Here is a 27,361-nt window from a genome sequence, read left to right as displayed (position 1 = left end):
CATTCACCCATTCACACACACACACTTATACACTGGTGGCCGAGGCTACCATACAAGGTGCCACCTGCTGCTCAGATTTTAACACAATCATTTTCCTTACAATATTTGGTTGGTAGTTTAACCCCCAGATGACACAATTATTGTTTCAGTATCTTGCTGAAGGGTACTTCGACATGCAGATAAAGGAGCCGGGGATTGACCCACTGATCTTCCAATTAGTAGACGACCCACTCTACCTCTGAGCCACAGCCTTCTGACAAATTATACAGCTCAGGATAGACAGGAGCCAAAGCAGCAGTGACGACACCAGCGCCTGAGTGTAACACTATTTCTCTAGGCAGGCATACGTGGCCGCATTCACTCTCTCCTCATAGGGAACAACTGAAAAAAGATGCGATCACTCAGACAAAAAAAAAACCTAATGCTACATGGACACAGGCCCTAGGAAGAGCAACACCATATTATTTGGCACTACTGTCACTTATATTCCCATTTACAGAAGGAATACTTCACCCACAAAAACATCAGTTTTGCATCAATTATGAAAGAATTAAGAAAATGTTTTGTTTTTTTTCTCACATGCTTCCAGTGAATGAAGAATCCATAAATGCAGAGAGTTCTTGATGACTTGGAGTAAAAAGAGGCAGCGTTTAACAACAGCAAAACTATTCAAAACTTAGTCTTACACAACTTATGCAGTATAATCCAGTTCTCATGCATTTTTGTTAAAACCTCACAATTAAAAAAAATGGCATTTCATCTCTGCTGGTGCAGTCCATTCAGTAGAGTTTAAACGAAAGTGCTCGCCCTGGTGCACTACTTGTCTGTAGGTGAGACTGTTTCTACTGCACGAGTTGTGTGAGCTCGTAAAAGGAGGTTTTGATATAGTTTCAGCTATAGTTGTACGCATCTGATACTGCCTAAAATGCGGTATCGGGTATCGGCGAGTACAGCCTATGACCAATCTGAAAACACGTAATGACATGAAGCATTAGGTGTTTTCATACGCATGCTACAGGCAAACGAAACGGAAACGGAGCGGAGTTTAAAAAGCATTCTACTGTAGCCTTTAAAATGTCTTTTTTACCAACTTGTGTGAATGCCTTTTAACCTGTGTCTTGATCTGTGTCAACACTGGATAATAAAAAGTTTTATGGCATTCATTCTATTATTATGTATTTATTTCATAATATTTTACATAGAGTTTTAGGAGTTGAGACATACAACAATTCATATCCCATCCATTTTTATTTTACACGCTGGTATCGGATCAGTACTCAGTATCGGCAGATACCTAAGGTTCAGGGATCAGAATCGGTATCGGGAAGGAAAAAGTGGTATCGGTACATCTCTAGTTTCAGCTGTTGTTAAACAACTGCCCCTGTTCTTAAAATTCATCAAGACATTTTTGAATTTTTCGCCCACCATGGAGGCATGCAAGACAAACGATGTTTTCTTCACAATTAAAACGGGGTGCGTAATTTATACACAAATGATAATTTTGCGCTGAAAGTATTCCTCTAAGCTGAAGGGTAGAGTTTTAAATCTGTATGGGTCAGATTATCAGTCCAGATCTGCTCCAGATGTGTTGCTTTGTTCCACTATACAGGTAATATTAAATATCAAACAGTAAAATCAGGGGAATAGTGTCACCTGATGGAAAAGTGTCGTGAGCTTTATCCTCCATTTCTGATGCCAGGCGGCTCCATCGCCCAGGTCCACCAGCTCATCCATCTGCTTCACTGTTTTAATGGTGGTCACCTGGGAATCATTCAATATTTAGATTTTAATTACATCTTTACTGATTGTTAAATGTGTTCCTCTTCAACGTACTTTACACACATATTTTTCGGGAAGGGCTTCAATCAAAATCTTTATTGAAATCTAAATTACACACTAGTCATTAAAAAATATACATGTGTGAGTGAATAACAAGCTTTCACATGGATACTCAGCATGTGATATCAGGCCCACAAATCCTAAATTCATTGATTGTTCTGTCTTTTCTCACAGATTAATTTGTAAACCTTTGCTCTAATATATTACAAATGATCAGTACAATTAATGTTCTTCCCAAATTACCATTATTCCATGTTATTCAAAATCAATGTATGCACCTGATCTGCCTTACCATTAACACTATGATATATATATCTGATAAGAAGAAGTTATAAGGTATTTTTGTCACCATGTTTCATTGAAGTATTAATATGAACTGTGTGGCTCCAAGCATTTAAAGAAAATCTGTTTAACTTAATTAATATGCAAATTTATGCAGCAAAGAGCTCAAAAACCTGCTGCACTGTATTAGCCTGCAGACAGGAACACACGCACTGTGTGAAGACATTTTCTCCTGCGTACAGACACAAGTGTAAAGCATAAGATTCCTGTGTGTGACTTACAGAGAAGACCCTCTCTGGGTAACCCTTGGCCCTCATGTTGGTGTCATGGACCTGCTTCAGAATCATCCACGCCTCGTCGTGTTTCCCATTCTGCAGGTGAGAAACACATTTACATGTTAGTCACAAACCACAGTAGAGAGGGAGGGCGAAGGGTTTCCTGTGAGTGGTGCAAACCTCACGTCACACTCAATATCTTAACACCTCCTCACAGTTTGCTATAGTTCGTGAAGCCTCTGTCTTTTCTGGTATGAGATTTGGTACAAGAGTGATGCTTTGATTCAATAATCAATCCCTTGTAAGATGTGTGATGTGACAACGTCACAAAACATTTGGAGAAACAATTCCTCAAATTTTACATCTGTTGAAAATCTTTGAACATTCACTTCAATTAATTGTTCAACATTCAGCAGCCAATTAGGGAAAAATGTTCCCATGCACTGCCATTTTTTCAAGGTCAAAATGAAGATGGAAAAACGCTGACACAGCTTCGCCCTGTTTAAATAAAAACATTAATTTTATTCAGCCATTTCTGCTTCACATGCATGATGTTTCACTGGTGCAGATGTAGTGTAATTGCTTAAAGGAACAGTTTGACTTGGCAAAGCGTATTCGTTTTCTTATCAGCAGTTAAATGAGAAGATACAGCTGCACGTTGTTTTCAGTTTAAGCTTCAGTGAAAGGTTTTAAGTTGTCTCCATGGTAACCAGAGACACCCTTCTTTTCTTACAGTCAGAGTGTATTGCTGTCATGTTAAGTAATTAGAGCTGTACTGATACCAGTATCGGAAATGATTCCAATACTGCCTAAAATGCGGTATCGGGTATCGGCGAGTACAGCCTATGACCAATCCGAAAACACGTCATTACGCATACGCACGCTACAGGCAAACTAAACGGAAACGGAGCTGAGTTTAAAAAGCATTCTACTGTAGCCTTTAAAATGTCTTTTTTACCAAATTGTGTGGCTGCACTTTAACCTGTGTCTTGAGCTGTGTCAACACTGGATAATAATAATAATAAAAAGTTATATGGCATTCATTCTACTATTATGTATTTATTTCTTAATATTTTACATAGAGATTCAGGAGTTGAGACATACAACAATTCATATCCCATCCATTTTTATTTTACACGCTGGTATCGGATCAGTACTCAGTATCAGCAGATACCTAAGGTTCAGGAATCGGAATCGGTATCGAGAAGGAAAAATCGGTACATCTCTATAAGTAATGCTGGGTACACACTACACGATATCAGCCTGATTATAGCCCGATGCAGCGTCGTACGGTGTCAGCTCGGATCGTGAGTAGTGTGTGTGATAATCCATCGTTTCATCTCGTGTAGTGTATCATAGTAGAGGACAATCGACGTCACGCCTGGGAAACCTCACAACATTTCAACAGAAGATTTGACTCAGAATACATTAGACACAGGCCATTATTTATTATTTCCTCTGTATTTTCATATTTATATTTTAATCTGCTCGTGTTTTTCTAGATAAAGTTAATGCATCGTGCCGTCATTTCAAACTCAACACTTCCTGTATCTGTTTAAAATCAAAAGCCCATTATAATTTGGGTTGAGAGAATCCCTTCATTTTCTAAACAGGCTTTTATTGTGAAAAATTTGCAGGAACTTGTGGAGGATTCAGTGACTCGCACTGTTTACATGTGGTGCTTCAAATGTAGCTCCTGGCATCTAGTGGAGCTTTTTACGTCACTACAATAATATTTCGTCTGGGACATGAACAGACACAGTGACTGAAATTATAGAAATAATAATAAAAATAGGACAAGAATAACCCGATGACATCACACATTTGGTGCGGACCATCATGTAGTCTGTCATGTCTGCCGTAGGGCTGGACAATTAATCTAATTTTAATCATGATTTCGATTTTGGCTTCTCACGATCATAAAAACATTATAATCGAAGAAAAACAATTAATGTGCCGCACGGCGCGGCGTGTATGTAAGTTCCTGTGCTGGAAAAGCACCGTGAATGCACCTGTGTTATGTGCAGCAGCAGCAAGCGTGTGACGTGTGTGGATCAGTAATATGTGTTATTGTTGTTACTGAGAACATGAAAGGCAGCCTTTGGTTGAGAAGAAAGGTAGGACAACTTCAGTCATCTGGAAACATTTTGGCTTCAAGTTGTCCAAAGTCCAAAAAAGTTAATAACTTACAAATTATGGCGAAAAGGTAGTTTCTTGCAACCCTAGAATTAAGATAAAAATATTCACAAAAGAAAAAACACTTCTGGTTGCTGATAAATAGTGTTTAACTTTTGATTTAACACTAAAAATTAAAACCCTCGGCGCACACTGCAGCGCAAGCAGACAGATGCACGACTCAGAGCAGCATGTGTCACTGACACCAGACTCAGAGCGCAGTGGACCGGTGGAACATCAATAAAATCTATTTTATCATTATTTTGAGTCACATTGTTGAAAGAATTTAGTCGTCTGTGTTGGGCTTTCTAATTCCTTGTCGGAGATGGTGTTGCGTTCAAGGTCCCCCCAAAAAAACGGGGGGAAAAAAAGGCTGAATATTCGAATTTTTTTCCACAATCGAATGATTGAAATCAATGAATAATCGTGTTTATTAATCGTGATTTCAACATCAATCAAAATAATCATGATTATTATTTTTGCCATAATCGTCCAGCCCTAACGGCCACTGTCCTCTCAGACACTGAATGCAGGTCAAAGTCGATGTTGATTGAAAACTACTACTGCCGGACAAAATATGACATCATCCACGAATAAACAAAATCCTCCAGGTGCACGACATAAAAGAAAAGTGTCGAGCAACATTTTCTTTTGATGAAAATACGTCATTTCTGTTGAGCGACACTCAAAAGTGTCGAGCACCCAACCATAAATCAGGCTTAATAGCGTACCAAGGAATAATGTGCTGTGGTTACAACAGCTGACAGTGGTTTAGTAACACATAAACAGAGCTACTGAAATATGGGGAAGGTAATGGACTGCAGAAATCCCCAGCCCACTGGACATCAATATACTGTATACTAGCTGTGACAGATTCCTTCATGTATTGAACATTTAAAAATGAATAATTTAAAACATATTCATCTCCAACTTCCTGTTTACTTTTTGTGTGTCAGTGTTCAAAATATACTGAATAGGAATAAAAAATTCAGCAGCACTTGTATTTTGTATGTTTCGCCCTCTTCATGATGTATATATGCACATTTTTATTTATCTATTCAAAATATTCTGGAAAAGTGTGAGAGTAGCGTTTTGTCTGCAGCACAGTGCCCGCATGCTTTCTGTTTTTAAAACTGTTTATGCATCCAAGATGTCAAAACGTATTCAGGTGATATTTCCATAAGGTCTGAGTGCGGTGAGAGCTGACAGGCTGACCTCCAGGTAGAAGCGGGGGCTCTCGGGCATTGTGGTGAGGGCGGAGATGGCCGCCACGGATGGGAAGGCACACACCAGCACAAAGACACGCCAGCTGTGGAACTGGTAGGCCGAGCCCATCTGGAAACTCCAGCCTAAGTGGGGAGCGGGAGAGAGAGAAGGGGGGTCAGAGGCAGCTGCAACACTTGAATCGTGTGCTCAAGGAGCCTCCTGCGCTGATACTGTAATGCTCTGGTTGTATGCATTTCTGTAAACTGCAGCCATTTAAAACCACCACCACCACCAAACAGAAACAACGGTCGCATCTCATCTCCACATTTAATTATGTAACATTAAATGGTTAAAATGACATGCTGTTTATCTCACTGACTAACACACATATTGCCTCAGACAATGATTTTGTGACTGAGTGATCTGTTTGTTTTCCTCACCATAATGTGGGATGATGGCCCAGGCCATGGCGGAGGCGTAGATACCGCCGATCATCCAGAACATGCAGAGCCAGCTCAGATGCTCTCCTCGCTTCTCCTGGGCCAGGAACTCAGAGTAATAGGAAAACACAATGGGGATGGAGCCGCCAATGCTGCGGAGTAAAGAGGAAGGCAGAAATTAAAAGGAAAGACAATTAAGAGACCGGCAAGAGAAGGGATCCACATGGAGGAGAAGCAAATGGTGGGTGAGATAAGAGAGGAGGAAGAACAGAGGGAAGGCAAAGGCAACAGAGATGACAATGGTAATTTAAAAAGGTGGCAAATAGGGAGAGAAAAATAAATGAGGTAATGTTGTGAAGAAAGAAAGGAGTTGAAAGAAAACAATATAACAAAGGGAGGGAGGAGTGAAAAGCAGAGAGAGGGTTTTAAGAAAAAGCAGCAGGAGAGTGTGAGATATGAGAGACAATCGAGCAGCCTTGTAGTTGATTAAGAATAAAGATTAAAGTCTTTAAAAAAACACCAATAAAGGCCCGTCTGACTGCAATCAGTGGCACCACCTTTAAACCCTCTGTGCTTGTTCCATCACAACAATTTACAATCTGACTGATGGCAGCTGATGCCAGGAACACATTCAGAGCTCTGCAGTCAAACAGGGGCAGAGATTGTTAATACATTGACTCAATTTGGAGAAAGTTCACTACGCTGCAAATGGAAGCAGTATCCACAATGAACAGGCCGCTGTGCACGTTTGCCCAGAATAACAGAGACTTTCACAGTCTGCTATTCTTTGTAATTGTGGAAGGGTGGGGAGATCAAAGCTTTCGTATTCTGAGCTGCTCTATTTCTACTAAACGTTACTAAAGAGAAAACCTAACAAAATAAACTGCCTGCAGAACGTAAATTAAATAAAAAATATTTTTCCTGTCATTGTACTTTGTACTTTTAGGCTGTAGTGGGCAACATTTATAAAAAAAAAAACTTCGAAAACTAGTCTATACCCATTGAGTACAGCATACCATACCATGACTTAGTCATACCAAAAATTAGAAAAACAACAACATTGGTCCACAGGGGGAGCCACAGTGATCTGTCGCATTTTAGCCATTTTTAAGCATTTTTCTGTTGTTATAGCGCCACCCAGTTGCCAATTGGAGTTAAATTTCTCCAGTCACCTTGAGGCGTCCTGTTCTACATATCTACCAAGTTTAGTAAAAATCCATATGGTGGTTAGGCCTAGATAAGAAATGAGCTCTCTAGCGGCCCCATTTTGTTTGATGTGGTCAATAATGGAGGGGTCCCCTCAGATTATGTGTGGTCATATGCCTACAAAGTTGCGTGGTGATGGGTGAAACCCTTGAGATGTTATACACCTTTATGTGATGAGCCACGCCCTCCACAATATTCATTGCCTTACAGAAGCTCAGTTTTAGTAAGTTTTCCAACTTTTGCCAAGAGGGAACTTTAGATATTGGTCCCTAGATTATGTTCACCCAGTTTCATGCAGATCGGTCAAACTTCCTAGGAAGAGATCGATTTGAAGTGTTTTTCAAAAACTTCAAATGGCGGAAAATCTATATAAGCGGAAGTTATGGGTTCTTGAGGCAAATTTGTTCCTCATGAGGAGAGGCATCTCTGTGCAAAGTTTCATGTCTCTACGACATACGGGGCATAAGATATGCCCATTCAAAGTTTGCAATTTCAATTGGTTGCTATAGCGCCCCCCTTTGGCCAATTGATGTAATATTGTTTCATTCACATCCTCCCATGACCCTCTACCACTGTGCCAAATTTCACATGGATTGACCAAGTCAGTGAGGAGAAAAACGTGGGACAGACACACACACACAGGGACTAACTTTGTTACAAGTTGTATAATTGTCTAGAGTTGGTTCGTGTTCTCACGGCAGCATTTACAAGCAGACCAGATCAAATGCCTTGTGTGAGAGAGCTGCTCTTGATTGGTCAGAATTTGGAGGGGGGAGAACAATGGAGGGACAACTACGCAGGTTGATTTTAGTGCTGCTCATCGTGGACTATATTGCTGTCATTGTTCATTTTAGTCAAACCATACAGTTTGAAAACGAGCCGCTCCTCCAACTAGAAAACAATGTTTTGATGCATTGGATGTGCTGAATGTGCATATTAAGGCAGTACAGGAGGAGGTGCACATTAATAATCCTCCAGGACTGTAACATGCTCATGTTTAACCCAAACAATGTGTCATGTGACTGCAGTTGGTTCAGATCCAGGTCGGAACACGTTCTCACCACAAATGAACCACACCAGAGTTCATTTGTAACCAGACCGACACCACCTCTTCAAGAAGGTCTCGGTCAGGTTGTTTGGTGCGTACTGGAGCGTGATTGCTGTGTTCACACCTGCCCAAACAAACTGCACTTGAATTCGATTGAACCGAACCAAACAGGGCAGGTGTGGAAGCACCTTTAGAAACAGTAGGAGGAGGAGCAGTGACATGATTATTTTTACAGACCATCTGTCATAGGTCAGCAAATATGACAAAAAAGCTATTTTCATAAAACTAACCAACTTTAGCTTTACAGCCATTATCTAAAGGATTTATAAATATCTGACTTTGATGCCCCCTGATGGAAGTATCAGCTTGACTCTACAGAGTCTACAGCCACGTTAGCAGCTCTGCAGAGTAGCACTTAAAGGTCCCGTGTGTAAGATTTAGGGGGATTTAGTGGCATCTAGCAGTGAGGATTGCAGTAGCGGGAGCTGAATTGTCCACAGAGGTCTCTTCCTCTCCAAAACAAACAGACCAAGTAATTAAAACTGATAAGAACACTGAATGAGGCAGTTTCACGTTAAAATCAGTGTTTCTCCAACGCTGTTTGGCTTCTCACAGACGAGCCGCTGGGTCAGCACCTGCAAATGTTTGCTCGCCTATATCCTCTGATAACCTAATGTATGCTCACCTAATTGGTCCAAATGTTCAGGAGGTTTTTTAGCAGAAACCAAATTGTCTGCAGAGGTCTCCTCCTCTTTAAAATAAATAGACCCAGTGATTTTGACCAGTGAAAACACTGGATAAAGTAATTTTACAAAAAAAAAAACAAACATCAAAAATAAAATAAAATAAAATAAAATAAAATAAAATAATCACTTGCAATACAACAGGGTCCTAGCACCGCATGCTAGGGCCCAAATAAAATAAAATAAAATAAAATAGTTTAAATCACATCCAAAAAAAAATCTAATAATAATAAAAAAAAATCTAATTAAAAAAATCGTTGCTTTTTTGGAGGCTGCTCATCAAAGAGAGACTGCCAACTACGGTGGCCAACATGAAAAGGAAAATGTCCTTATCTAGAGCCAGTGTTTGGTTTGTCCATTCTGGGCTACTGTAGAAACATGGTGGTGCTACATGGGTGATCTCTGTAGACAAGGACCCACTCTTCTATGTAGATTTAAACGGCTCATTTTAGGGTAATGAAACACAACGATTCTTATTTTCAGGTAATTATAAATTAAAGAAATGTCTAGAAAACATACTAATTATATTATATTATATTATATTATATTATATTATATTATATTAAATTTCATTTTTGCCAATATCTCTTTAAATTCTACACACTGGACCTTTAATAGAAACATGAACACTTTATTTTGGGCCCACTTTGTTTTAAGTGATGTATTTTTCATTTCTATGCATAACTTAACAAAACCTTAATAGAAATATTCATATGGAAATATTTCTTGCGTAAGTAAAATATATACCCACTGTATCCAAAACATCAAAAACCTGGTGAAGGTCATGCTTCAAAGACTTTAACAATCAGAGCGAGGGCTGCCATTACGCTGACATTTCACCAAAGCCACCATCATCCAGCAGCACAGGCAGAAATAGCCTCAGGAGACCAGAATGCAAGGAAGCCACAAATTATTAATTTCAAATAAGGAGCATGACAGTGGCTGTGTTTACATGCCTTTACACCCAGCTTCAAGCAAACGGTTAGTTCAGGCTTATTGTGTGGAGGTTGTTGACTCAAGTAAATGAAATTACTTCCCTAAGTAAAACAGTCTGAAGGAAATAGGAACCATTGAAAAGCACATTGCACACGTTGTTGAAAAATAGCTCCTGAACTGCAGAAAAACCTCTCAGACATCCAAGAATCTGAGGGTGGATTTCCTCAAACAGCAGTGAGAACTGTATTTTTATCTGTTCTCTGACACGTGGCGTTGCTCTGCTTGTCAAGTCAACTGATGTGCCACCGTGGTCGTGACTGTCTCACTTCCACCTCTGCCTGTGTGACTCATCTGTCTACCTACCCGACACCTGAGGCCAGGCGGCAGAAGAGGAAGGAGACGTAGCCCTGGACGAAGGACGAGAAGAAGGCAAACACGCTGTTGATGGAGAGGGAGATGAGGAGGGTCTGCCGCCGGCCGATCCGATCTGCCAGGCCGCCCCACACGAAGGCCCCGACCATCATCCCCAGGTACACGATCAGACCTGGAGGAAGGAGGGAGGAAGAGGGAAGCAAAGCCATGAAAGACAGAGAGGAGGAGTTGGTGGATAAAAGAGAGGAGAGAGTAATGTCAGGGGAATGTGAGGGGGCGAGATAATGAGGATGAAGAGACAAAGGGCATGATAATGAGTTATTATTCATCAGTAAACTCATTGATATTACTTCCAGCCCTCTCTTCCGCTCTCATTAGATTTCCAATGTCCGGTAAATCAGCTCATTTGGCCGACTTATTAGAATGACTCAAGTATTTTGCATAAAGCACCAAAGAGAGTACAGCAGAATCATCTGAACCATACACACAGCTCACAATAATTACAATAATAATAATAATAATAATGTTTTTATATTGCCCTTTTTTCACAAAGTTACTCAAGAAAAAAAAACACGGCAGACCAGAAATATGTTGACGAAATTAAAGGAAAAGAGGTTTGGTCCATAAAGTCGTCCCAGATTATTTAAAATGAGCCTGGGTGGTTTCAGATTTGGTTTCATCTCCTTTGTGTGGTTGTAAATGGGCAGAAAAGTTCATGTGTGCTTCAGCCACATCATCGAGAGCTTTAACCCTTTGAAACCTGGAGCGACGTCACTTTTCTTGTGCTACTTTCGGGCGCCTTTCACAAGTATTTAAACCCTTGGAACCTGAGCTAATTGCTGTGATTTCTTTTACAAACATGGGAAAAGGCAACGAGAAACTTGGTAAGACATGTCCCACAAATTGAAAAATAAATAAATAATAATAATAAAATAAAAAAAATTTGAATATTATTCTTAAAAAAAAATAGAGGAAAATTCTTTTAAAATTATTATTATTATTACATTTAAAATCATTAAGATTAGCTCCAAGACATGGTGTTTTTCAGGGACTTGTCCCTTTTTTTTCTGTGTGGACAGTGCTACAAAAAGCAGTTGTTTCTTACCGAGATATCACTGAATTCTGGATAGAGCCCCCATAACTGCGTATTTTAAGGCAAAACATGATCCTTTCCATAACCATAACCAAATGTTATGGCTGAGTGATTCGTTCACTGAGTGATTCGTCACGTGGTAGGCAGTTCCTCCCTGCACCCTGGCTGCCTAGCGACTCACGAATGATTCATCATTCACATGGACCGAATTGCCAGTTCCACTCCCAGCCTGCACACTCGCTGCCCAGCTCAACTGAACTGAGAAATGAATGAATCACTTCCGGAAGTGATTCAGTTCAGTACATTCACTCAACAGATTCGTTCTTTTGAACGATTCGTTTGCGAACGACACAACACTATTCTGCAGTAGCAGGACAGGGCATCTAACATTACACACAGATATTTAAAACACAGGACTACCATGATTCACATGCACTTATCCAAGCCAGCCTCTCTCTGTCTGTCTGTCTCCAGCTTCCTGAGACATGATGTTCCCACACACACAAACACACACACACACACTGGTTGCTTGCTTGCAATCGCTGCCTTATTGACATCCTGTCAACAGTCTCCACGCTCCCTGAGCCTGCAGTGACACAGGTTATTGGTGCGATCGCTCTGAATGAACAAGGAGGAAAGGGCCGTTGTTCAGTCTGACCTTGACATCTATGTCTAAATCTCAGTTTTCTGTATGTACAAAAAAAAAAAAAAAAAAAAAAAAGGAATCTTACATTTATTTTTTTATTAAAAGGGCAAAGTGAACCTAGTGTGTCCAGTATGTTTCTATACTGAACCCTACAGCTTTGTCAAATACTCCACTCTGATTGGACAATCAACACAGTCACTGTTTCACAGCTAGACTTAATTGGAGTCAGTACATTGAGTTGATTTTTAGATCAATTTAACCCTCGTTAACTGACGACACCAGGCAAACAAACGTCTGAAAAACAACAACCACATCTCAATAGATTTGAAATAGTTTTGTCAACTATTGTTTCAAAGGCCTCGAATTAACTGTCAAGCTTAATTGCTGATAGCTTGCTGATATTCAACCAACAGATCCCTGCCTATCCGGCGGTGGAGGTCCAGGTGCTGCACACACTGCGATGCCACACAGCTGGTTCAGTATCAGCAAAGTTTCCCTTTATATTCATTGTCTTGTGTGGCAATCAGCAGTGATGTGGTGGTTCACTTTTACACTGTGATCTGTAGCCTATAGTTCGGCTTTAGCTTCTAACTATCTTTGTCTTTTTAACCTGTTGTTGCTGCTGAGTCAGTTTGACATCCTGGATATATCCTTCAAACACAGACTGTAGACCCCTCTGTCTGCTTCTCTCTGGCTCCATGCTGACCATAACAAAGGGGTGGGGCTTAGTGAAAGGTCATTTCCTCATAAAGAGCACACAACTTGTGGAATCATTCAATATGGAAGTAATCCCTTGGATACAGGGGTGGATGAAAGCCATGTGGTACAGCCGAAAGCTTTGAAACAAGTGTGGACCTTAAGTTGAAAATATTTTGTCAACTGCTGCTGACTCAGGACAAGAAAAGACTTTCAGTTTAATCTGTAAGCGTTAGTGTTTGTGTGGTGCTTTAGAGCTGATTGTCACTTTGATTTTATGGCAGGTTCATCATTAAGAATAACACTTAACTATCATCACTTTCCTGCCCTTCACTTTTAAATGGCCACTCAAACAGAATCAGTGGAATTCGTAGTTTTAAGGCAGTTTACTGCAATATGCGTCATTCTGCATGTCACAGCCGATTTGGTCTTAATGACCAGCTTGCTGCCATTGACCACAAAGTGCAAACCATCAAGGAGGCGAGCAGCAGTAATGATGCCACAACTTGTTTCTCCACAGCGCAACAGCTGATTGTGTTCGCTGCAAATGACATGAAATCAGCCCTGGCTTTATGTTGCTAAATGGTGTGAATGAACCCATCATGGGGTCGTTTATTTAGGCGAGAAAACAGGAGAGGACGCCTACATAGCCTTTAAACTGATCTGTTGCATCAGCTAAGATCATCCATCACACAGTCTAACAAGCTGACTGCTGGGATGATGAAGCCGGACGCAGATTTATGATACTGAGGGAGAAAAAGACAAATTTAGCTCTGAGGACGGATGTTCTTGACTTTGAATATCACGAAAAGGGGTTTCCTTTTATTTTGGATGAAAAGACCTTTGAAGGTAACAGAGTGTGTTTGACTCGTCTGTCCTCCACCTGTCTGTCTGTATATTTCTGTGTAAACACTGCAGTGCTGAATTGGAGAAGAAGGTGACTTTCATTCCCTTCTTTGATTGATTGCAGGGGGTTCTTAATGTGCATGTGTTAGCGTGTTTCAGGGATAGAAAGTGAGTGAGTAGTCCCACAGCTGCATCTGCATGTGTGTGCGCCTGTGATATTGTGTCAATATCCCCATGTTCATTCTCATGTACTGTAAGTGTGCACTCCTACTTTGTCTCTGTGTGGGTGGCGTGTGCTTATCTGCACGCATTACACCCTGGCAGGGCAGAGAGATGGCTGCGAGCTGCTTCTCCTGACAATTCAGCTCATAGCAACAACAACGAGCCAGTGATGAGGACTGGGCTCAATAGCTGTCGCCGCAATGCAGCAGCATAGAGGTAGAAGAAGAGACAGACAGACGGACAGACAGCCACAGTGACCAGGATGGGCCACACAGTGAGTATATCTTCTCAACCCTCCATATAAGCTGCAGTCTGGGAGTCGGACTGCCTCGCTGACCTGCCGCCCTTTTCAGCACTCACTGTAACTGGATCACTATCTCTCCCTCTTTATCTCCCTCTGTCGTCACATTCGGCCGGCTCAGGCCTGTCAATGTGTGTGGCTCGTTAGCAGCTGCATTTGGCTCAAGGATAAATTATTTCCCAGTTTATCTCATTTATTTGAGGGGCAAAATAATTGATTGGGAGCTGAGGCAGAAAATTACACACACCTTAGAGTGTACGCTCGTTGGCAACTGCTCCTAACTGGTGTTTATAGAAAAAGACAAGATAGCTAACAAAGAGCCAAACACGGCCCTCTTTATGACCTTGTCCTCGTGGGTGTAATTAGGGGCAATTATCGAGCAGACCCTCTGCAGCCTCTGATATTATGTGTGGTGTCTGCTTCCTGGAGCCAGTACTGTGATAAAGTTCATTCTTTCAAGACAACAGAGGATGACCAGAGACTGTTTTTTATTCACCAGGAGATGAATTTAAGAGTGAAGCTTGACCAAAACCCAAATTATGATGTCATCAATAATATACAAAGGTAGCGCTGTTTGTGACAATGCAGTTATGGCTATAAATAACAGCAATTACAGAGAAATTAAAGGTCCCGTGTGTAGGATTTAGGGGCATATATCGGGAGAAATGGAATATAATATATATCTTTGGTGTGTAATCACTTGAAAATAAAAATTGTGTTTAAGTTACCTTCGAATGAGTCATTTCTAACCATGTAAGGAGCGGGTTGTCATCTATGGAGATCACCATGTTCCACCACCGCTAATTTTGTAACATGAAATTGCTTTATTCAGTGTCTTTATTTGTTTAAATCATCAGGTCTGTTAGTCTTGGAGAGGAAGAGACCTCTGCAGATAATTCAGCTCCTGGTAAAAACCTCCTGAACATCTGGTTTCAGCTGCAATCCTCGCTGCTAGATGCCACTAAATCCTAGCCTGGTAAGACCATCCTGATGACTTGAGCTCAACATTCTGGTTCGCTCCCTGTATCAGTCTGGACTCTGTGCCGCCCCAAACACTTTCCAGAAATTAAAATCCAGTCAGAGCCAATCGGGGATCCTACCGTAGTTGACAACATAAGCAGTTAATCAGGGCTTGCGTTGTAGTTGATGATGGAAAATGTAGGGCACCACTTGCACAACAGTGATGGTGGCTCCTGAAGCAACAAGCGCTAACTCTAATGTTAGTAGAGTAAACAGAAATAAGTGAAGAGTCAATAACAACAATTTAACAAGAACAAGAGTATGCACTAATCGTTCTTCCAACTGGATTTGGCAAAAGCTTGATTTATGCACTGCCCCGTTTGGTAATGACTTCAATGTTCCCATGCTTGTTATGCTGATTGGCTGAAGGAGTTTGTCTGTCAAGGTGAGTATTCCCGCCCACTGAACGTGTTTGGGGCAGCAGCAAATCCAGACTGATACAGAGAGTTGAGCTCACGTCATCAGGATGGTCTCACCAGGTGAACTAAATCCCCCTAAATCTTACAAACTGGACCTTTAAGTTATGAATTCCTGAGTGTGTGAGTTCATCTTTCTTTTCATGAAGCAGCTTGACAGAATGTTACAAAGCTTATCTCAAAAGAAAAGGCACAAGAAAAGTATATATATTTTTCACAAATGTCCTATACAGGCATATAATTGGCTCTCTTAAGACCATAATTGTACCTAATGATTCACTATGAAAGGTACAAAGCAGTTTCTGAGAAACTAATTTGTACCAACTCAGCCTGAACTGAAGATAAAGTCACTTAAAGGGATACTCTGCCGATTTTCAACCAGGTCTGTGTGTTCGTAACACCGCTCATCTCTACACACTCCCCACACTAGAGCTTAGATTCTCTGCCCGAGCCCGACCCGGATGGGCCATAATTTCCCGCCACTATCCTCGGGCTCAGACGGGTCGGGCTCCACTGGTGCCACTGGGTGCGCACATGTGAGTTGTCCACGGTGACAACGTGTGTGTCGGCTTCATCGAGTGTACCAAGTGCAGCACGATGCTTGTATGTGACTTTAATGTCCACGTTCGTATCCTTAAAAAAACGTCGGGTTTAAACCAGGCTTGGGCTCATAATTACACTTAAAGGGACGGGATGTGCCGGGCTCGGACAGAACATGCACTGGCTCAGGTGGGATTGTTTTTGGGCCCGATCTAAGCTCTACCCCACACTGCGGTGAGATACACAAAATTCAGACCATATGAGTTGTCTGGATTCAACATGGAGGTGGCAGGGCCAACGGCTGACAGCTAACAGTGCTAACTCCATAAACAGCACTGAACAACAGCAACAATGCTAACAGAGCTAACGGTAGGGTGACCATATTTTGATTTCCAAAAAAGAGGACACTCGCCCCGGCCACGAGATAGCCTACTTAAATCATACTCGCAGTTTACTCAAAGATGCCTTATAATTTTAATATATTTAAAGTTTATATGTATGGATAGAAAATTCAGTTATATTACAAAATAATATCTCTCAAAGACAGAAATTTAGATAGCCTAGTCTTCTCAGAGGTTACTCAACTTGCTTTTATTATGCCTAAAATAACAATGTTTTTATAAAAATAAATATAAATGTAAAATAAATGTAAAATCTCAGGAATGAAATAATGATAGAAATAATGTCTCTTCTGTATTAGAAAAATCAACTTGTAAAATAATAGCTATCTTTTCAAGTCTTACTGGACAAATAAATAAATAAATAATATGAAGTAATGTTCTAAATAATACCTCTTCTGTATTAGAAAATCCAACTCTGAGCTCCCCGGCACCTTTATTAGACACAGAATCATATGTGCCAGCTTTGCACGCGGTGCACTCAGCCTCCCATATATCCCGACCGGGTCGGGACGGTAAGTTGGGAATTTTTTCTGCAGTTCATCTGTGAAGCTGCACTTGCGCTTCGGCATCTTGGAAGCTTAGAATAATGCTGCGCCGCGGTTGTCTGCTGCTTCCTCGTTGTGAGTGTTGGAGATCAGCCTCTCGGGGATTACGCGCGCACACACACACACACACACACACACAAGGAAAACTGGATATTATCATCAATTTATAAACACCCCCCGGACGCCCTGGACAGGACGTGAAAAGTGGACATGTCTGGGCAAAAGAGGACGTTTGGTCAGCCTAGCTAACGGTGTTTACCAGGAGGTAAGTGGAGGGTGGGCACTTACCGCTGTATGGGTGCAGTGCAAAGCTGCAGCGATGAGCTAGCCAATGAGGGAACACTTATGTATAAACATACACAGCCGGACTGGCTTACCACAACAAACCACAGAGAAGCTCAGATTAAAACACACACTGAGGCAGCTTTACTTCATTCTCTGCTCCAGGTGACATAACTCCACCATATCTTTACATAGCAAATCTTGGTTTGCTGCCATATTAGTGCTCTGAACGTCCCACACAGAACCTTTACAGTGTCTATAATCAGTCATTTTATATTAAAAATGGACAACGTGACCACTTGTATGTGAAGCAGGTTACTTGTAGCGATGAACTCATACTTAACTCTTCAGTTTCCCTCAACTCTCTAGAGCCTAACAGCATTTCGCAGCCCAGTGTTTGCTTCAATCTAAACCTCAGTAGACAGGTATGCTTCCTGCTCAGCTCCATACAGCAGACAGAGATGTTCGCTACTTGCTGGTGAACATCATGGAGTATCTAGGAGCTAAAGAGCCAGGTGTTTCCCACAGTAGTGAGTGGAGATGGAGCTTAAGAGAGTAAATATTAGAATTACTTTTGCGACATGGCTAGAAACACGACTCCACATAAACACTTATGTTGTTCAGTAACTGCTGGACGTATAAATAAGCAACTGTTTGCTAACAGCTGGTCTACAGTACAACTCTTTGTACTCTAAAATATGTGCTGCTGTTTTCAGAGGGTACAGTACATCTGGTGTCTGTCTTGAAAACAGCAACAAGAAGACCATAACGAGGTTTGAGGGTGACAAATGACTTGTGCATTTTTAAACATCCAGTCACAGTCAGCTGCCAACCAGTGATTCATGCTGTATTCATCTGAGATATGTATTCTTAACACCTTAGATATGTATTCTATTTGGTTAATAATTCTCCTGTTGGTCACTGCTTTTTAAGCTCCTGAGGTTTTCATCGTCCTTCAGTGCCTTCATTTGTCTCATATTTATTTACTATGACTTCTACTGGATTGGTGCTCCTAACAGTAAGGAATAGCAAACAGCTACTGCTTTCTTTTCCATTCTTTAATAATTCATATGATGTGCAAGGTCGTAAAATACTGCAAAATATACCCTGACGCATAACGAGAGGTAATCAAAAAACAGAGCTGATCAGGATGAGGAGTGAAAGGAGAGAGAAGCAGGAGTCTTGAGGCAGCTGAGCACCTTGTCACTCTGGAGAGGAAGTGGGGGGAGGGGAGGATGAAGAGCGAGGAAGAGAGAGTGGAAAAAAAAGAAGGAGGAGGAGAGGACAGTGGCCAGTCTGCACTGTGATAGAGCTCCCAAAGGCTGCAGGGTAGTGTGTGTGTTGTGCGTGTGGTGTATGTGTGTCTGCATGAACATGGACAGAAAAAAAGTGTGTGCCTCTGCAGGGATGTGTGTCTGTGTACATGAGTGAGGGAGGGGGCAGGGCAGAGGGGGGGCACTATTAATAGCCGGTTTTCCCTTTCTGCCAGAGCGCACAGGGCTGTTTGAATGAGCCGGGGGCCGAGGCTCTTCGGCACCGGAGGAGAATGCAGTCCTTCATCAGTTGACTTGGCCAGTCAGCCATCACACTCCTCGCTGCTAACCACTGAGAGCTGAAAAAACATGATATAATGGTTTTTACAGCAGCGGCCTCACGCTGTGCTGTGAATGCGGGTTTTCGATCCAAACAGCAGAAGCTGACTAACACGCCTCCAAAGGGTGGGAATAACTTGTGAAATAAGCTGCTTGGGTGAAGCTTTATTTGACACATGGATGTAAATGACACCCTCAGTTCACCTTCAGTGGCGGTGCAACACTTCCTTTACTGTTTGGGCTCATTTTAAAGGAACAGTGTGTAAGATTTAGCAGGATTTTGTGACATCTAGTGGTGAGGACTGCAGATTGCAACCAGCTGAAACTTCTCCACGGTAGTCTCTTCCTCACCAAAACAAATGAACCAGGTGATTTAAACCAGAGAATAAAACACTTTCATGTCACAAATCAGTGTTTCTCTGACCTTGTTCAGCATGTTGGAGACCAGCCGTTAGCCCAACACCTGCTAAGGCACGCTTGCCTTCTTTTCTTCACTAACTTATTATATGCTTGCCTTATGTCTGATCCAGACATTCAGGAAGTTTTTACTGGGAGCCGAATTATCCACAGAGGTCTCTTCCTCTCCAAAACAAACAGACCAGGTGATTAAAACCCCTAGAAACACTGAATAAAGCAGTTTGGTGTTATAAATCAGTGTTTTACGGATGCTGTTCGGCTTGTCTGAGTCAGGCCGCTAGCCCTGCACCTGCAAATGTGTGCTCACCTTTTATCTTTAATAGCTCAAGATCCAGACTTTCAGGAGGTTTTTACCAGGAGCTGAATTATCCACAGATATCTATGTCTCTCTAAAAGCCAAGGGACCAAGTGATTTAAACAGGTAAAAACACCAAATAAAGCACTTTAACGTTACAAGTCAGTGATCAGTGTTTGTCTGACGCTGTTCAGCACACCCCAGATGGGCCGCTAGCCCAGTACCTGCTGATGTATGCTCACCTTTTTCTCTGATAACTTAAGATCTAGACATTCAGGAGGTTTTTATCAGGAACTGAATTATCCACAAAGGTCTCTTCTATTCCAAAACACAGAGATTACAAAATTCTGGGGAAATGGAAAACATTAAACTTTAAAGTCACATCTCTCTGTTTGACGACTCTATTAAGACGTTATTGTCAACAGAATGAAAAAAAAAAGACAAAACCATCTGTTGCTTGATAGCTTGCATATTCATTTTCAGATATAAGCTGAATACTAATATCTGAGCCTAATTGCTTTCTGACACTCCATCAAAAACAATGTCTTAATTTTCTTAACAGCTTCCTCCACCAGTATCTCCCACACATGCCAATAAATCAAACAGACCCAGTAGTTCTCCCATCTCCTCCTCATCCTATCTGTCTCCCTTCATCCTTTATCTCAGCTCTTGACGTTCATTAAAATGCCAAGGAGAAATTATGATACCTAAAGGTTTCTTTTAGCCTGAGGACTAACTGCGCAGTGACTTTCCTAAGAACTTATGCATGCAGCCACAATGCACAGAGCAAAGATTATAGCTGCAATCATGGATGGATTACTAAACAGGCCTACAGGGCCCAGGCTCAGGGGCCTTGCCTTCAACTGTAAAATGTCGCTCAAATTAACACGTGCCAACAAAGTAGAGACATAGAAAGACCAAAAAGAGATGCAAAGGAACTGCAAAGAGACACAAAATTACTATGGAGAGAGGAAAAAATGAGCAGAGAAGACACAAAATTTATAATCAGAGATTCAAAACAACCACAACAGGACAAAAATGACCTCAATGGGACACACAATTACTACAAAATTACACAAAAAATGACGACAAAAAACACAAATTAACCTAAAGGAGACACAAAATGATTACCAAAGGCACAAAATGGTTCTAAAGAGACACAATGACTACATAAATACACAAAATGGCTCTAACGAGACACAGTAACTACAAAAAAGAGACGACCTGGCTTTAAAAAGAAACAAAATGACTACAAATAGACACAAAATGACCTCAAAGAGATACAAATGGCCACAAAAAACACAAGTTGACCTCAAAGAGACACAACATAACTACAAAAAGACACAAAATGACAAGAAAAATATACAAAGTGACCACAAAAAGATGCTAAATGATCTCAAAGAGACAAATAACTGCAAAAAGACACTAACTGACCATAAAGAGCTACAAAATGACTATAAAAAGACACAAAATGGCTCTAAAGAGACACAAAATAACTACAAAAAGACACTAACTGACCTTAAAGAGACACAAAATGACTACATATGGCTCTAAAGAGACACAATGACTAAAAAAAAAAAGACGACCTAGCCTTAAAAAGACACAAAATGACCACAAATAGACACAAAATGACCTCAAAGAGATACAAATGGCCACAAAAAACACAAGTTGACCTCAAAGAGTCACAAAATAACTACAAAGACACACTACCTGGTCTTAAAGACACAAAATGACTACAAAAAGACACAAAATAATTATAAAAAGATACTACCTGGCCTTAAAAAGACACAAAATGACTATAAAAAGACACAAAATAACTACAAAAAGATACTACCTGGCCTTAAAAAGACACAAAATGACTACAAAAAGATACAAAATAACTACAAAAAGACACCACCTGGCCTTAAAAAGACACAAAATGACCATAAAGAGACACAAGTGGCCACAAAAAGACAAAATGACCATAAAGAGACACAAATGGCCACAAAAAGACACTTACTGACCTTGAAGAGACATAAAATAACTACAAAAAGACACTACCTGGCCTTAAAAAGACACAAAATGACTATAAAAAGACACAAAATGGCTCTAAAGAGACACACAATTACTGGTAAAAGACACTAACTGACCTTAAAAAGACACAAAATGACTACAAAAAGATAATAAATTACCTCAGAGACACAAAAATGACCTCAAAGAGACACAAATGGCCACAAAAAAACACAAATTGACCTCAAAGAAACACAAAATGAGTATAAAGAGAAAAACTACCAAAAAAGAGAGTGTGTCTTGCTCCTCTGAAAGAGAGGTGGAGGGGCCTTTTGAATATGTGCCCAGGGGCCCACTGTCTCATAATACACCCATGGCTGCAATCTCCTGAAGAGTCAAACAGAAATATGGCTGGAAATATCAAAATAATTCTGTGTGGTTGAGCTGTACTTTTTATATACCAGATATTTTCCCCTTCCTCACCAACACTGTCACAGCAGGCAGAGCACACTGAAGGCTCAACAGTGTGAGATAATCTTGACATTCAAAGTACGCTCAGCCAGCGCTTTTCTAGAAACCTCCTTCCAGAGCCGCTGCATGTGACAAACCCCAGTTTCTCCTTCACATTACGGCAAACCGACCACGCTGCAGATGCAACCTCCGCAGCTTCACAACAAGGACAAATCAATGACAACCGCTCTGTGCTTCTCCCTGCTGCCTGTGAAAGTGTCTCCTCCCGCTCATCACGCAAAAACACTGCAGCACAGGCATCACTGCTGTCACTGCTGGGCTTGTCTTCTTTTAATTTCCATAATTTCTGTGGTATAATAAAGAACAAATCTTAGCAAATAAAAAATGCCAGGAGAGAGCATTAGAGAATTTCTGGATGGAGGTGTTTTTGTCTAACTAGCAGTGACATGTGTGCCTCTGAATCCTTCTCTTTATGTGTACATCTGAATGCTCTCTGCTGGCAGGGATTTAATATTCTGCAGGCGATTACCCCTCACACATTCTCTGTCACACACTGCACACACAATACATGATTCCACCACAGTGCGTCAGGTTAAAGTGGCTGACACTATATTTGCACCGTGTGGAGAGGAAGAGGGTGAGGGTGGGGGTTGGGGGAGAGGACACTAGGAATCATGGGATGCAGAGAGGCATGAGCAAAGGATGCTCTCTAGCATGAGTCAGGCGTGTTGCGTAACAGGGAGGAGGGAGGGAATCGGGCGCCGGTCGTGTCTCCGTACTGGCTCCCCCATGGCAAGACACAAACCCAACCAGAGAGAGGGGAGGGGAGGGAGAGAAGTAACTGAGTATATTTACTTAAAAGTACAATTTTTTGGTAGTTTTACTTGAATATTTTCATTTTATTAGACTTCCTTATACTTTCACTGTGCTACACTACAGAAGGAAATACTTTACTTTTCAATTTTTACTTTATTTCCTTTCCTTATTTCTTGCTTCCTGAGCTGACTTTAATTGGAGTATTTTCCGCAGCACCATCACTGCTGCTGCTGCTGCTGCTTTTGCTTTTGTTTTGTCACCACTGAAATGAGCACAGTCGCACCCACATAACAAGTGTAACACACACCCACGTACACATGCAAATTGTTATGGATGTGTGAGCAGACAGACACACTCACATTCACACACGCAGGCTGGTCACTGTACATGTTGGCTCTGCAATCCATACCTTGTGCTGTGCATGGACCACCGGGAAAATCACACAACCCAATAACCAATTAAAAGCATGGATGCCTGCCAAATGTAGCCACGTGTGTGTACACACTCCAGTTTTCCCTTATATAGAGAGAAACTGCACAGTATTATCACAGAGCGCTCACACTCCCAGCTCATCAAATACAGCAGCTTGGTCAGTTGCTCTATTAAACTATGAGGCTGCACATGGTGGGAGTGATTATGATGGGAGCAAAGGAGGAAGTCAGGTGATGGAGCATAAAGAGTGACAAAGTCTGCATATGGAGGAAGTCGGGACGGATTGATGGGTCAAACACACACACATAAATTGATTTAGGCTACGTACTGCACTTAGGAATCTTGAGATTGACTGCAGAAGCAACATGAATGGCGCTTTGGAGCCACGGACCGATACAGCAGGTTAGTGTGTAAGCTCTGTATAACCCTGCATTAAACAACTTTAAAAACCCACGTCGACTGTTTCAATTTAAGCGAGACTATGTCAAAAATGACCAAGGACTGGGAGATCTTCACCAGAAAATGCAGTTCCCAAACTAAGAGTACCCACTGCCCTCCCCTCTGGTCCCCACTGGTTAGCTAACGTAAGCCTTGGCAGCTCTGCACTGCTTAACAACTGAGTTGGGTGGAAGCTAGCTAGCTTATTCAGAGACTTCCTCTGTGTCTCCTGCCAGTACACTTCTATGTAGCATACTATGTGCACTATACTTATTGGAGTAGTGCACAAATTTCTTAAGGGTAGTGTTGTCTCAAACGAAACCTGGCCGTTGTGCACTTACCGAAAATGACGGCCGCAAATTAGCTAGTTAGCAAACTAGCATTACCATCGGCGTTATCGTTCGAGGTACCAAATCATTACAGACTGCTAAATTAACCCAACAAACATACTGCTGGCTTATACCCGACAACAGTATAGTGGTGCTTAGTGCAAAAAACACATGTATTTGTACAATGCAGCGACGTTCACGGTCGCACAGTCCTCAGCCGCCATTTCCAGTTTGAAAAGTGGTCCCTCCCCTTCTGCCACGTAGCCAAGATGGCGACCATTGAGGGCGAGAAGTGTCCATAGTTCCACACTCAACTTCTTGACCGTTTTGAGTGCACCATCCGGGTACTCATAGTGCACTGCATTTTTCCATACTTCTCAGTGTGAACGCACTTATGCACTCAAAATATTAAGTGTAAGTACAGAAGTACGCGATTTGAGACGCAGCATACGACACTGCTGGTAATGCTGATGCCGTTGCTGCAGAAACATGGTAACGAGGTAAGCCTCGTGAGTTGAGTGAGAGGGTGTTGGGTGTAGGTTCACAATAATAGGAGTATGTCATGTACTAGGGCTGGGCCATATGTAGGAAATCAAATATTGTGATATTTTTGACCGAGTACCTCAATATCAATATTACGACCATATTCTAAGGTTGACAAACGGTGCTTTCACAAAATATTTACACAATAATTTTGGTGAATAATGATCAGTGAAGTAGATATTATGATTATATACATAAAGGGAAATAACAGAACAGCTAGAGGAGTCTGGTAAGTTCAGAAGATTAGATCACTTTACTGTAATGCAGCCTTTAACACCAGGAGAAGACGACACGATATTATGATATCTAAAATCTAAGACTATATCTACCTCCATAGCATGAAATCTATATAATATTGATATATGGCCCAGCCCTAGAGCCCTGGAGTAGTGACAAAGATCTGACAGGAAAACAACAGTGGAAAACAGAAAAGAAAGCCCACATGAACACGGCACACAACCCCCTCACTGACGCAGTGCTGCAGCTCACTGACCAGCAGCACACACTTGTACTACAGCCGAAAAAGAACCCACTGTACTTGATCAGCAAACTTTCTTTATCGAAGGTTAAAAGAAAATCTAAACATTTGACCTCTCAAAAAAAGAATCAGTATGAATTGATCAGGCAGAGGACGACGATTAGAGCTGCACAGAGGCCACTGTCAGCGTAAGTGTTCTGCAATTTTCTTCCAGCCAGAACCAGCAGCCCAATCTATGATGCTCATTTTCCAACAGCACAGACGCTCAATACACAGACATCCCATCTTCAGGGGAACAATGTTCATCGACGTGGCAGCAGTGCAGCTCAACAGTCAAATTATGTCATTAGATCTCATCTGACTTACTAAAATTAAATAATGCAACTAAACATTTGTGTTGATATTGTGGAGTTTATTTCACTAATATCGGTATTAATTTAGTTTAATACAACTTCTGTTTTTTTAATCTACTTAAATCTGTTTTGAAGTTTGGATAATGTGGATTTAGCAGTATTAACCTATCTACTATCAGTTTGTATTAGCCTGCTGTTCCTTCTAGATAAGCATACTGGGATATTTCAGACTGTACATGTCTGCTTCAGTGAAGAATATTTAGTACATTTCCAAAAAGCCTCTCTTCTTTCTACAGCCCACCAAAGAATGGGTGTGAATTTTGCATGCTGTAAAATGTTGTATTTATTTTTTATGTTGGACATCAATAATGCTTGACATCTTTTTATTCCCACAACCAACCTCCAACAAAGCTGGACATGAATATCTCACTGTGATGTAAAACTTTCTATATTTCATCCAGTGGAATAAAACTAACTCCTTTTTTGTATTTTTTAATAGTTGTATTTGTATTTTTTTGTGTATTTTAATACTTTGTATTTTTATTTTGTATTTTTATTAATATTTTTTATGTTGTATATTTTTTTGCATATATATATTTTTTTTTATTAGTTTTTATTTCTATTTCATTTTTAATTTCTGTTTCCGTTTGTTTCCAGAGAGGGTTTTTCTTTTAGATTTAATGTTTAAAAAATATAATTTTTAGTTTAGTCTTTACTAGTTTTGATATAAGTTTTAGTTTTTTAATAACTGTATAAGGAGGTTTTGTAAGGGGCAATATTTTAAGGTCCAGTGTTTAAGATTTAGGGGGATTTCAAGTTAAGTTCCACGTTACAAATCAGTGTTTTCCCAATGCTTTTCATTGCAGACGGGCCTCTAACTATGGTGGTAGATGTGTACGCAAAAAAATGAAAAAGCGAATGGTCCTATTTGAAGCCAGTGTTTGGTTTGTCCATTCTGGGCTACCGTAGAAACATGGTAGTCTCCATAAACGAGGACCCGCTCCCTATGCAGATATAAACACTCATTCTAAGGTAACGAAAACACAACAATTCTGATTTTTAGGTGATTATACACTAAAGAAAACATACTTATCATCTTATTTTCCATTTCTGCCAGTACCCCCCCTTGCATCCTACACAATGGACCTTTAAGAAGTTACAAATAGATATAATAATACAAACATTATGTGACGGCAATTCACTCACTGTCACGAAAACATCTTAGTCTCAATAAATATACACACTTTTACTATTTAGTTTTAATAATTTTGAATGTTATACTTATAGTTGGACAAAACAAACATTGTGAAGGTGCCACTTTGGGTTTTGGGTAGTTGTGACATCGCTGACTAAGATTTTCTACATTTTTAAAGGAAGGCTGTTTAACAAAATACGACACATAAGATGAATGACTTAAAAAAAACAGTAAAGAGACTACAAAAAAACACACACTGATGTTTGTAGTGTTGACATATTTGACCAAATTGACAAAGACTAAAACTAAAGACATTTTCTGCATATTTTCAATTTTACTTTAGTTAATTTTGTAAGCACACAATATCATTTCAGTTTTTTTTCTTAAAGTCTGTGTTTTTTTATTTTATTTCAGTTAACTAAAATGTTTTTTCACACCTTGTTTAGTTTTTATTTAACCATAATAACCTTGCTTCTCACACAT

At 40.7% G+C, this 27,361-nt stretch overlaps 1 protein-coding gene across 1 annotated transcript in view; it reads right to left on the bottom strand.

The window, feature by feature from the left end:
* sv2a (synaptic vesicle glycoprotein 2A) overlaps nucleotides 1–27,361 on the bottom strand; it is an 87,546-nt gene that overhangs the window by 20,341 nt on the left and 39,844 nt on the right. Inside the window, exons 3-7 of the mRNA XM_078171421.1 lie at nucleotides 10,514–10,694; nucleotides 6,218–6,369; nucleotides 5,787–5,920; nucleotides 2,403–2,492; nucleotides 1,654–1,761 (exon numbers count right to left, since the gene is read on the bottom strand). Of these exons, the coding sequence (XP_078027547.1) occupies nucleotides 1,654–1,761; nucleotides 2,403–2,492; nucleotides 5,787–5,920; nucleotides 6,218–6,369; nucleotides 10,514–10,694 (665 nt within the window). The remainder of the gene's footprint in view (nucleotides 1–1,653; nucleotides 1,762–2,402; nucleotides 2,493–5,786; nucleotides 5,921–6,217; nucleotides 6,370–10,513; nucleotides 10,695–27,361) is intronic.

The sequence above is a fragment of the Epinephelus lanceolatus genome, chromosome 10, assembly GCF_041903045.1.
Source record: "Epinephelus lanceolatus isolate andai-2023 chromosome 10, ASM4190304v1, whole genome shotgun sequence".
NCBI lineage: Eukaryota > Metazoa > Chordata > Actinopteri > Perciformes > Serranidae > Epinephelus > Epinephelus lanceolatus.
The sequence above is the reverse complement of the archived record's forward strand: the minus strand, read 5'-3'. Positions and strand labels throughout refer to the sequence as shown.